The 10203-nt window shown below is 50.6% G+C and overlaps 3 protein-coding genes and 1 long non-coding RNA gene across 4 annotated transcripts in view; 3 read left to right on the forward strand and 1 right to left on the reverse strand.

Annotated features, from left to right (window-relative positions):
- Window positions 1-10203, forward strand: part of LOC146421086 (uncharacterized) — a 453431-nt gene that overhangs the window by 36368 nt on the left and 406860 nt on the right. The window lies entirely within an intron of this gene.
- LOC146421088 (uncharacterized) overlaps window positions 895-10203 on the reverse strand; it is a 44920-nt gene continuing 35611 nt past the window's right edge. Inside the window, exon 2 of the mRNA XM_085047652.1 lies at window positions 895-2566. Coding sequence (XP_084903778.1) covers window positions 1728-2566 — 839 coding nt within the window. The 3' untranslated portion in view covers window positions 895-1727. The remainder of the gene's footprint in view (window positions 2567-10203) is intronic.
- The window catches only part of LOC146421089 (uncharacterized), a 29074-nt gene continuing 27199 nt past the window's right edge, over window positions 8329-10203 (forward strand). The window contains exon 1 of the transcript XR_014848758.1: window positions 8329-8392. The gene's annotated coding sequence lies outside the window, so the exon portion shown is untranslated. The remainder of the gene's footprint in view (window positions 8393-10203) is intronic.
- LOC146421090 (uncharacterized) lies at window positions 8341-9253 on the forward strand. The gene is made up of 2 exons (XM_085047654.1): window positions 8341-8392; window positions 8583-9253. Exons 1-2 carry the CDS (start codon window positions 8341-8343, stop codon window positions 9251-9253), a joined length of 723 nt encoding a protein of 240 aa, XP_084903780.1.

Raw genomic sequence — 10203 nt, forward strand, 5'->3', positions numbered from 1 at the left:
GATGGGGGTCACACATGCTCTCAGAAACACACATGACCCCTGTGGACAGCCTTCACCTTCTCCCGCAGAGCCAGGAGGATGAACTCCAACATGGAGCCCCCAAACCCCAGCAGCACCTTGGGGGGTGTGGTATGGTGGCAGCTTTGGGGATCTGGGTTCGTCATGACCACTCAAAAACCCTCTCCCAGCCCCACAGCCACTCCCAGGCCCCTCAAACCACCCAACAGCTCCTCCTAGGATGCTCCCAAACCACTCCCTGCAATATCAATGGGCCCAAGAGCCACCATAACCCCATTCCCATCTCCACCTACACCCACCCAAATTCTCTCCAAGTCACACAGCCCAGCCAGGACTCCAAACCTCTCTCACAGAGCATGCCAAACTCCCTCTCAGCACCACAAATGCCCCCAAAAGCCACAAAAGCCCCTCCCAACCCCCCCTAGGATTCCCTAAACCCCCTCCCACCCCCCATGGCACTGACCAGGAGAGGCTGGTGGACAGGAACATCCACAGCTGGGAGCAGCTCAGGCACTTCAGCAGTGATTTGGGCACTTTGGGGGTACACCCCACATGGGGAGAGGCAGGCCAGGGACTGGGACAGAAAACTGGAATTCCTGGAGAACAGATGGGCTCAGGTAGACACATTCTGCCAGCACAACTATGAGACTGTTGTCCTGTACCCCGGCCTGGGCAGCCCCAGGACATCCATATTTAAGAAGCAATCAAAACAATGTGAGCAAGCACTTCTTTTTAGACAGTGGATGAGGAGGAGGTGAGAATATGTGAGGGAAAACAACATGGAGACACCAAGGTCAGTGGAGAAGGTGGGGGAGGAGGTGCTCCAGGAACCAGAGATGAAAATCCTCTGCTGGCCATGGTGAGGACCATGGGGAAGCAGGTTGTCCCCCTGCAGCCCATGGGGTCCACAAGGGGTGCAGAGATCCACCCACAGCCTGTGGGGAGGTGCTCATGCTAGAGGAGCAGGTGGATGCCTGGAGGAAGCTGTGATCCAGTGGGAGTCCCAGTGCAGGGAAAGGCCTTGTTCCTTGGGATGGAAACAGCCTGGCCTGGGCTCAGAGCTCTGAACCCTGTGGACAAGAACTCATGGGGCAGCAGATTCCAGTGGCTGCTGCTTGAGGGATTGGACCCATAGCAAAGAAGTTTGCAGAGGACTGTCTCCAGTGGGAGGGACCCATGGCTAAGTAGAGGACTCCTCTCCCTGAACAGCAGAAGAAATTTTGGTCATGGACTGACCAAAAAAAACCCATACCCTGCCCGCCACAACCCCCTGCGCTATTGGTGGGAAAGAGGAAGAGGGTGAGCAGAGAAACAGTGTATTAAGAGCTTATCTTTAGTTCTCATTTGCCTCCTCTGACTCTGTTTAGGGTTAGGTTACCAATAAACCACTTTGCAACTTTAAGTTCTCAATCTGTTCTACCCCTCAGTGCATCCTGCCTGGTTCATTATCTCGACTCACGAGCCCTCTGTGTGTGTGTGTGTCTGTTAGGGTTTTTTTTTTTCCCTCTCCTCTGCACAGCTGCAGCAGGGGAGAGAAGAGAAAGCAGATTTCGTAGGTGCCTGGCATTTGGCCAGGGTCAAACCACAATACTGGGTCACTGGCAGTGTGGGTCACCAGGGCTCTTCCCAATGAGGGTCCTACAATGGGGGATGAATACGGAGCAGTGCATGAAGCTCTTCCCCCACTCGGGGCACTCGCAGGGCTTCCCTTACTGGTGCCTCCGTTGGTGTTGGGTCAAGTGAGAGCTCCTGGAGAAGCTCTTCCCACACTCGGGACAGCTGTAAGGCCTCTCCCCAGTGTGGATGCGCCAGTGCCTGATGAGGTGGGAGTTGCGCTTGAAGCCTTTCCTGCACTCAGGGCAGCGGAAAGGCCTCTCCTGTGTGTGAATCCGCTCATGGATGAGGAGATCTGAGCTGGTCTGAAACCTCTTCCCACACTCGGAACACTCAAAGGGTCTCTCCCCTGTGTGGATGCGCCGGTGGGTGATGAGGTGGGAGTTATGTTTGAAGCCCTTTCTGCAGTCAGGGCAACGGAAGGGCCTCTCGTCTGTGTGAATATGCTGGTGTAGGAGGAGAGCTGAGCTGGTCTGAAACCTCTTCCTGCACTTGGAACAGTCATAGGGCCTCTCTCCAGTGTGGCTCCTCTTGTGACGGATCAGGTGGGAGCTCCGGCTGAAGCTCTTCCCACATTCCCCACACTCATAGGGTCTCTCCCCAGTATGGATGCGCCGGTGCCTGAGGAGGTGGGAGTTGTCCTTGAAGCCCTTCCTGCAGTCAGGACAGTGAAAAGGCCTCTCGTCTCTGTGAATCCGCTCATGCATGAGGAGATCTGAGCTGCTCTGAAACCTCTTCCCACACTCTGAACACTCATAGGGTCTCTCCCCAGTGTGGATCCTCTTGTGACGGATCAGATTGGAGCTCTGGCTGAAGCTCTTCCCACATTCCCCACACTCATAGGGCTTCTCCCCGGTGTGGATCTGATGGTGGTCCATAAGCTTGGAGATCCTTCTGAAGCTCTTCCCACATTCCCCACACTCGTAAGGCTTCTTGGTCTCATGAAGCTTCTCAGGAATCTCCAGCTCTGAACTCTGGCTGGAGCTCTTGCCAACATTCTGGCACAGGGTGGGTCTTTGCTCTTTAGAGCACCCTGGGCTGGGTTTGCAGCCCCTCCATGTGCAGCATCTCTGGGGCTTTTCCTCCTGGTTGGATTCCTGGGTCATGGAGCTGCTCAAAATGGCCTCTTCCATGAGGTTCTGCTGTAAGGACTTGTCCTCCCTGGTCTCTCTCCTCAGCTCGTTGCCTGGGGCAGAAAGGACAAGGAGAGGATTTGGGATTTGCCTCCATGCCAGAGGGAAGGGGAAGGAGATCCCCCAGTCCATCCCTACCAGGACAGAGTCAGCAGCAGGGTTGTCCTGCAGCCAGGCGTGATGCTGGGCTGGGAGATGGAGGAGAAGAGAGCAGGAAAGGGGCACTGACTTCCTCCTTACCTGCCTGGCTGTCCTGGGGCATCTTCCACTTCCTCACAGCCTCCTTCTCCATCCAGCCAAGTTTGGGAATGGGAAATCCTCTTTTGGGGGGAAAAACAAGGTGTGAGTTCATTGGGTTTCAAGATTATTCTTGCCCCAGTCTATCTCTAGAAATCACCGGCTGTATAGTCACTGTAAAAAACCTCTTGTCTAAAAAACCTCTGAAATGCTGTGCTGGTTTAAACTGGCAAGAGAAATGGATTCCCCAGAACTGCCCCAAAAAAGATTAAGATGGGAGTCACAATCCACCAAAGAGATTACAAGAAATACAATGACACAGCTTTAACTCACAAAGGCAGAGTATAACCAGGCACCCTCGGAGAAGAACAGCATGGTGTTCCTTAGTTCCTGTGCTGAGCGCCACGTGGCCCCATTGTATGCCAAGAGAAAGCAAAAGGAAACCAAACCTGTTGGTCTGAGTGGTGATCACAGTCCTTCTGAAGTGGTAGTTTCAGTCTTGTCTAAAGCAGTGGCTGCAGTCCTGTAGAAATTCTGCTCCACCTTCTCTGGATCTCTTGAGTTGTGTCCCACATCCCCAAAGCCAGATTATATATGCTCAGGTTCAGGTGGGAATGCTCAGTACCTCCCCCAGGCCAGGGAGTTTGACAATGGAAAGATGTCATCCTGTGAGTCATGGGATATTTGGGGAGTCTTTGATGGTCTCAGTCGTTGCAGCTGCCCATTGTGCTGGTGCCATTGAGTCCACGATGGCCCATTAGCAGAGATGACCTCTCAGGGTAGGTGAACTGTGCTGATGCTTCCCTGGAAGGAGTCATCTCAGCTGAGTCATTGGTGTGAAGAAACAGAAACACTGCCTTCCCTTGCAGGGTTTGCCTCTCTTTCCTTATCTCATTTAACACCCACCTGGTAGCCTGAGGGATCAGGGGTGCACTGGGCAGCTCCTGCAAACGACCTGTCATCAGCAGCTCATCAGAAATATCCTAATGGGAGTAGAATGCCTAGTTTGGTTGATGCCTGATGGGTTTTTGTCCTTTTTCACTATACGTTTTTACTCTCTTTATATCCTTTTTACCCTTTCCCATTCCTGTCCTTTTTACTCCCTGTACCTTAGCCCCACATGTTTATAACCCTTCTACCCCTGCCTTGCTCAGAATTCTTTGGAGAAGACGAAACAAATCGCCACAATCTCAAGAGCATGAGGCACCAACCTTGGTAAGAGCCCAATCACTGGGACATATTTTTGTGAACTGAGTTGTAACCTTTTGGGGGGAGGTAATTTGAATAAGGGGGCAATTACTTCATTTGTTAGACTTCTCATTGGGAATTTGAGATAGGTATGCTAATCTATGAGGTCCATAAATTGTATACGGGGATATTGTCGCTCTCTTGGTCATCGGTAGGCATCTGGGATCCTATTAAATCAAGGTGTTACCCTTTTCCTATACTGCGTGTCTGCATCTCAAATTTTTTACCAGTGATAAGTCATCATGGTCAGACCCACAGAGTGCTAAAATGGTGCCCTGCTCCTTTAACCAGGACAGACTGGCAGTGAAATGTAATTGCAAGATGTTGTTCCACTTGCCTTTCAGCAAAATAACCCATGGGCAGAGTTCCTTCCAGCTGCAATCATTTTTTGATTTTTGCAGGGACTCGCTTCCCTTTCCTTCTTCCTTCTACTTCAAGATGGGAATGTGCTGGAAAATGTTCAGCAAAGCAAACTTTGCTGCATGCTCTGGAAGCCTAAAGAGCTGCTGGACCTTGTCACCTGGCCCTGCACATCTCCCTTGGGATGCATGGCAGAGCCAGGACTCTGGGAGCCTCGGGAATTGTCCTCTGGGATCCATGGATTTACAGGGGTAGAAGTTACTAATTTAGGGGGGCTAGAAGCTGAATAATAATCTTCTGGAACTTACCTAGGAGGCCTGAGTTTGGATAATGATTTACTAAGAACTGCTTGCTGAAAACAATATATCAGTTGCTTAATGATTTTTGCCTACCCAGTAAAAGGGAGGATATAGAAAGGAAAGGCAAATAATTGATAAAAAATAATGAATTTGACTGAACATCCTGCTCTCAGACCCCAGAACTGGCTCAAGTGAGTTCTAAGGTTTGGACTTGGACCAAGAACCAAGGGGGCATGTGCAAGGAACCAAGGTGAAGAGTTCATCCTGAGGAAGACTACTAACTTTATCCCTCATTTATTTTTAGGACTCTTGCCCACAATTAATCTGTGACGCTGCACTTGTGCGAGCATATTTAAATGAACTTTGAACTCATTATAATACAAAGCTGGGACAGGTAATGAGTATGTATAGGAGCATTGTGTAACTTTATGCATATGTAACCTGTAACCTAATATAAACCAAGTGAAGAGCTGCTGATGGTGTGCATGCCTTTGGAGGGGCTGCTGCCCATGCACCCCAGCTGGAATAAAAGCATACCTACTTCATAACTTTCTGAGTTGTAGAGTCTATCGGTGCTTCACCAGGGCAGACACTGCAATGGGCTGGGATTCCAGTTTCCAGCAAGGAAAAGATGTTCCTGCCCTTGAAGGCAAAGCTCTTGTGGGACTGAAAGCCAAGTGGAGCAGGATAGTGCAATGAAATTTTACTGCCTGCCTATCTTGGCAATGACTCAGCTGTGATAACTCCCTTTGAGGAAGCACCAGCTCATTCCCACCCAGCCTGAGGGGTCATCTCTGCTAATGGGCCATTGTGAACTCATGGAACCTAGGAGTCATTGTGACACAGTGGGGCCTCATGGAACCCAGGAGTCCATTGTGACACTATGGAACCTCGTGGAATGAAGGGGACACTGTGACACTGTGGGGCCTCGTTGGAACTCAGGAGACCATTGCTGACAGAACAGGAGCTCATGGAACCTGTGGGGTACTGTGACGCCGCAGGGCCTCGTGGAAGCAGCGAGACCATTGTGACACTGAAGAAATTCAAAGAACCAAATATCCACTGGGACACAGGAGGGCATCATGGGAACCAATGAACCATTTTTGGCAGTACAGAAGGTCATTGGATCAAGGACACATGGTGATAAAATGTGGTCTTAAATGTCCATTGTGACCCTGAGGATCCAAGGAGACCATGGTGGCACTACGGAACCTCATGGAACCATTATTCCATTGTGACACTGCTGGGCCTCAGGGAGCCAAGGACACCATTGTGACACTGGGGAACCTTATGGACCCAAGCAGCCATTGTGACACTGGGGAGCCAAGGAGTCCATTTCTGACAGGATGGAAACTCATGGAACCAATGGACCATTGTGACATTGCAGAACCAACACAGCTGCTGGACCTTGTCACCTGGCCCTGCACAGCTCCCTTGGGAGGCATGGCAGGACCAGCACTCTGGGAGCCTCGGGAATTGCCCTCTGGGATCAATGGCACACACTGCAAGGGTCTGGAATTCCAGTTTGCAGCAAGGAAAAGATGTTTCTGCCCTTGAAGACAAAGCTCCTCAGAAGCAGGAGCCAAAAGCCAAGTGGAGTAAAATCTTACAATGACACTTCACTGCCAGCCTTCATCACTACATCCATGGTTGTTTTAGCTCATGGACTGGGAACAAATATCATGGCAGGGTCTTTGGCTTGGATTTGCCCTGGCTAAAGAGAGACACTGTGAGAGAAACAGAGCAGGCCAAGAGAGGCAGAAGAGAAAGGAGGACACAAAGAGCAATCAGCTGAGAAGGTGGAACACTGAAAATAGAACTGGAACTGACTGAAAATGAATGGAACAGAAATCAATAATTCTGGGTGATTTATTTACTCTCAAAACACAGCCCATCCACCCTGTCCTGCACAATTCTGATCCCATCCCTCCAATTTTGGATTCTTCATCCAAATTCTGTGCTGGTGCTTCCCCGGAGGGAGTTATCACTGCTGAGTCTTTGCCAGGACAGGCTGGCAGTGAAGTGTCATTGCACTATCTCCACTTGCCTTTCAGCCCCACAAGAGCTTTGCCTTCAAGGGCAGGAACATCTTTTCCTTGCTACAAAATATGGAATTCCAACCCATTGCAGTGTGTGCCATGGATCCCAGGGGACAATTCCCGAGGCTCCCAGAGTCCTGGCTCTGCTGTGCATCCCAAGGGAGCTGTGCAGGGCCAGGTGACAAGGTCCAGCTGCTTTTTGGGTTCCAAGAGCAAACAGCAAAATTTGCTTTGCTGGACATTTTCCAGCACATTCCCAGCTTGAAGCAGAAGGAAGAAGGAATGGGAAACAAATCCCTGTGAAAATCAAGGAATGATTGCAGCTGGAAGGAACTCTGCCCATGGGTTATTTTGCTGAAAGCCAAGTGGAACAACATCTTGCAATTACATTTCACTGCCAGTCTGTCCTGGTTATAGGAGCAGGGCACCAGTTTAGCACTCTGTGGGTGTGACCAAACTAGGCATTCTATTCCCCTTAGGTCATTTCTGATGAGCTGCTGATGAGAGGTCGTTTGCAGGAGCTGCCCAGTGCACCCCTGATCCCTCAGGCTATGAGCTGGGTGTTAAATGAGATAAGGAAGAAGAGGCAAACCCTGTGAGGCAAGGCAGTGTTTCTGTTTCTTCACACCAATGACTCAGCTGAGATGACTCCCTCCAGGGAAGCACCAGCACAGTCCCACCTACCCTGAGGGGTCATCTCTGCTAATGGGCCATCGTGGACTCAATGGCACCAGCACAATGGGCAGCTAAAACGACTGAGACCATCAAAGACTCCTCAAATATCCCATGACTCACAGGATGACATCTTTCCATTGTGAAACCCTCTGCCCAGGGGGAGGTACTGAGCATTGCCACCTGAACCTGAGCATATATAATCTGGCTTTGGGGTTGTGGGACACAACTCAACAGATCCAAAGAAGAAGGAGCAGAACTTCCACAGGACTGCAGCCACTGCTTTAGACAAGACTGCAACTACCACTTCAGAAGGACTGTGACCACCACTCAGACCAACAGGTTTGGTTTCCTTTTGCTTTCTCTTTGCATACAATGGGGCCATGTGACGCTCAGCACAGGAACTAAGGAACACCATGCTGTTCTTCTCCGAGGGTGCCTGGTTATACTCTGCCTTTGTGAGTTAAAACTGTGTCATTGTATTTCTTGTAATCTCTTTGGTGGATTGTGACTCCCATCTTAATCTCTCTTGGGGCAGTTTGGGGGAATCCATTTCTCCTGCCAGTTTAAACCAGCACAGTGTTTCAGAGGGTTTTTACAGTGACTATACAGCCAGTGATTTCTAGAGATGGACTGGGGCAGGAATAACCTTCAAACCCAATGAACTCACACCTTGTTTTTCCCTCCAAAACAGGATTTCCCATTGCCAAACTTGGCTGGATGGAGAAGGAGGCTGTGAGTAAGAGGAAGATGCCCTGGGACAGCCAGTCAAGTGAGGAGGAACTCACTTCCCCTTTCTCTCTCTCTCTTCTCCTCCATCTCCCAGCCCAGCATTGCCCCGGCTGCAGGACAACCCTGCTGCTGACGCCGTCTTGCCGAGAATGGATTGGGGGGGATCTCCTTCCCCTTCCCTCTGGCATGGAGGCAAATCCCAAATCCTCTCCTTGTCCTTCCTCCCCCAGGCAACGAGCTGAAGACAGAGAGTAAGGAGGACAAATCCTCCCTGAAGAACCTCATGGAAGAGGCCATTTTGAGCAGCTCCATGGTGCAGGAATCCAATGGGGAGGAAAAGCCCTGGAGATCCCATACGACAAAAGGCTCCAAACCAAGCCCAGGGTGCTGTGAGGAGCAAAGACCCACCCTGTGCCAGGAAATTGGCCAGCAATCGTGCCAGAGCTATGAGCAGGTGGCCCATGAGCAGCTTCACACCAGGGAGAAGCCCTACAAGTGCTTGAAATGTGAAAAGAGCTTCATGACAAGCTCTCTCCTGATCCGCCACCAGATGATCCACACTGGGGAACGGCCATATGAGTGTGGGGAATGTGGGATGAGTTTCACCAGGAGATGCCACCTGATCCGCCACCAGATGATCCACACTGGGGAAAGACCCTATGAGTGTCCCAAGTGTGGGAAGAGGTTTCAGAGGAGCTCCCATCTCCTCATCCATGAGCGGATTCACACGCAGGAGAGGCCCTTCCACTGCCCTGACTGTGAGAAAAGCTTCAAGCACAACTCCACCCTCATCACCCACTGGCGCATCCACACAGGGGAGAGACCCTATGAGTGTCCTGAGTGTGGGAAGAGCTTCACCCAGAGCTCTCACTTGACGAGACACCAACGGGGCCACCAGTAAGAGAAGCCCTGCACAAGCCCCAACTGCAGGAACAGCTTTATCTTCTTCTCCAGCCTTATTACCTAAAGCCTCATGGATTTACTGCTCTTTGGGAGGGGTGTTTGGTTTTCGGGAGCTATTCTGGGTGATTTGGTGCTTCTGGGGTATTTGGTACAGTTTCTTTCTCCATTTTGTGTTTGAAAAGCCAAGAGGGTTAACCCTGTTTCTCAAAACCACCCAATTCCACTGGAAAGTACTCAATGTTACCCCAAAATGGCTAAATCCCTGCCCAAAACAACTCAATTCCACAGCCCCTCAGGGTGGGATGGCATAGGAGGGAGATTCAGCAAAGTGGGATGCAGTTCCAGAGGGGTGAGGTGGGCATTGGGTGGGGCAGGATGGGTGGGATGGGAATTGGAGTGGTGGAAGGGTGGAAATAGGGCTTGGGAAGGGGGTCTTGATGTCCAGGAGGGGTGAGATGGGTTGGGGTGGGGATTAGGACTGTGGAGCAGGATCTGGAATGAGACAGCCAAAGGTTGGGGTGATGAAGGGAGGGGAAACCTGTTCCTGAGTGGGTTTTTGGGTATTATATATGAGGATTCTTTCTCATGAGCCTTGGGGCAATAAAGATAAAGGAGGTTCATCCTTTTGGTGTGGTGCTGTGTGTTGGAATTTGGGGGTTCATTTCTTGTTATTGTTGTTACTATTATTTGTTTGTATTATTTATTAGTGTTATACTTCTAAATCCCACCCATTGTTAATAGTGGTGGGATGGCAGCTCACTGGGAAGATTCCCTTCCTTCTCGCAGTAGGATTGAGTTGGAGTCACTTCCAAGTTGCCAGTTGCTTCTGAAGACGCAAAGTCCTATTTATGGTGATTTTGGTGTGGTTTGGAGTTGGGGAAGGGTCTCATCCCCTCCCAGAGGTGCTCTGAGCCTGCTCTGCACCACATCTGCACTTGTGGCACCTCA

This window comes from Lichenostomus cassidix, unplaced genomic scaffold, assembly GCF_008360975.1.
Source record: "Lichenostomus cassidix isolate B80296 unplaced genomic scaffold, HeHo_3.0 HiC_scaffold_43, whole genome shotgun sequence".
Classification (NCBI taxonomy): Eukaryota; Metazoa; Chordata; class Aves; order Passeriformes; family Meliphagidae; genus Lichenostomus; species Lichenostomus cassidix.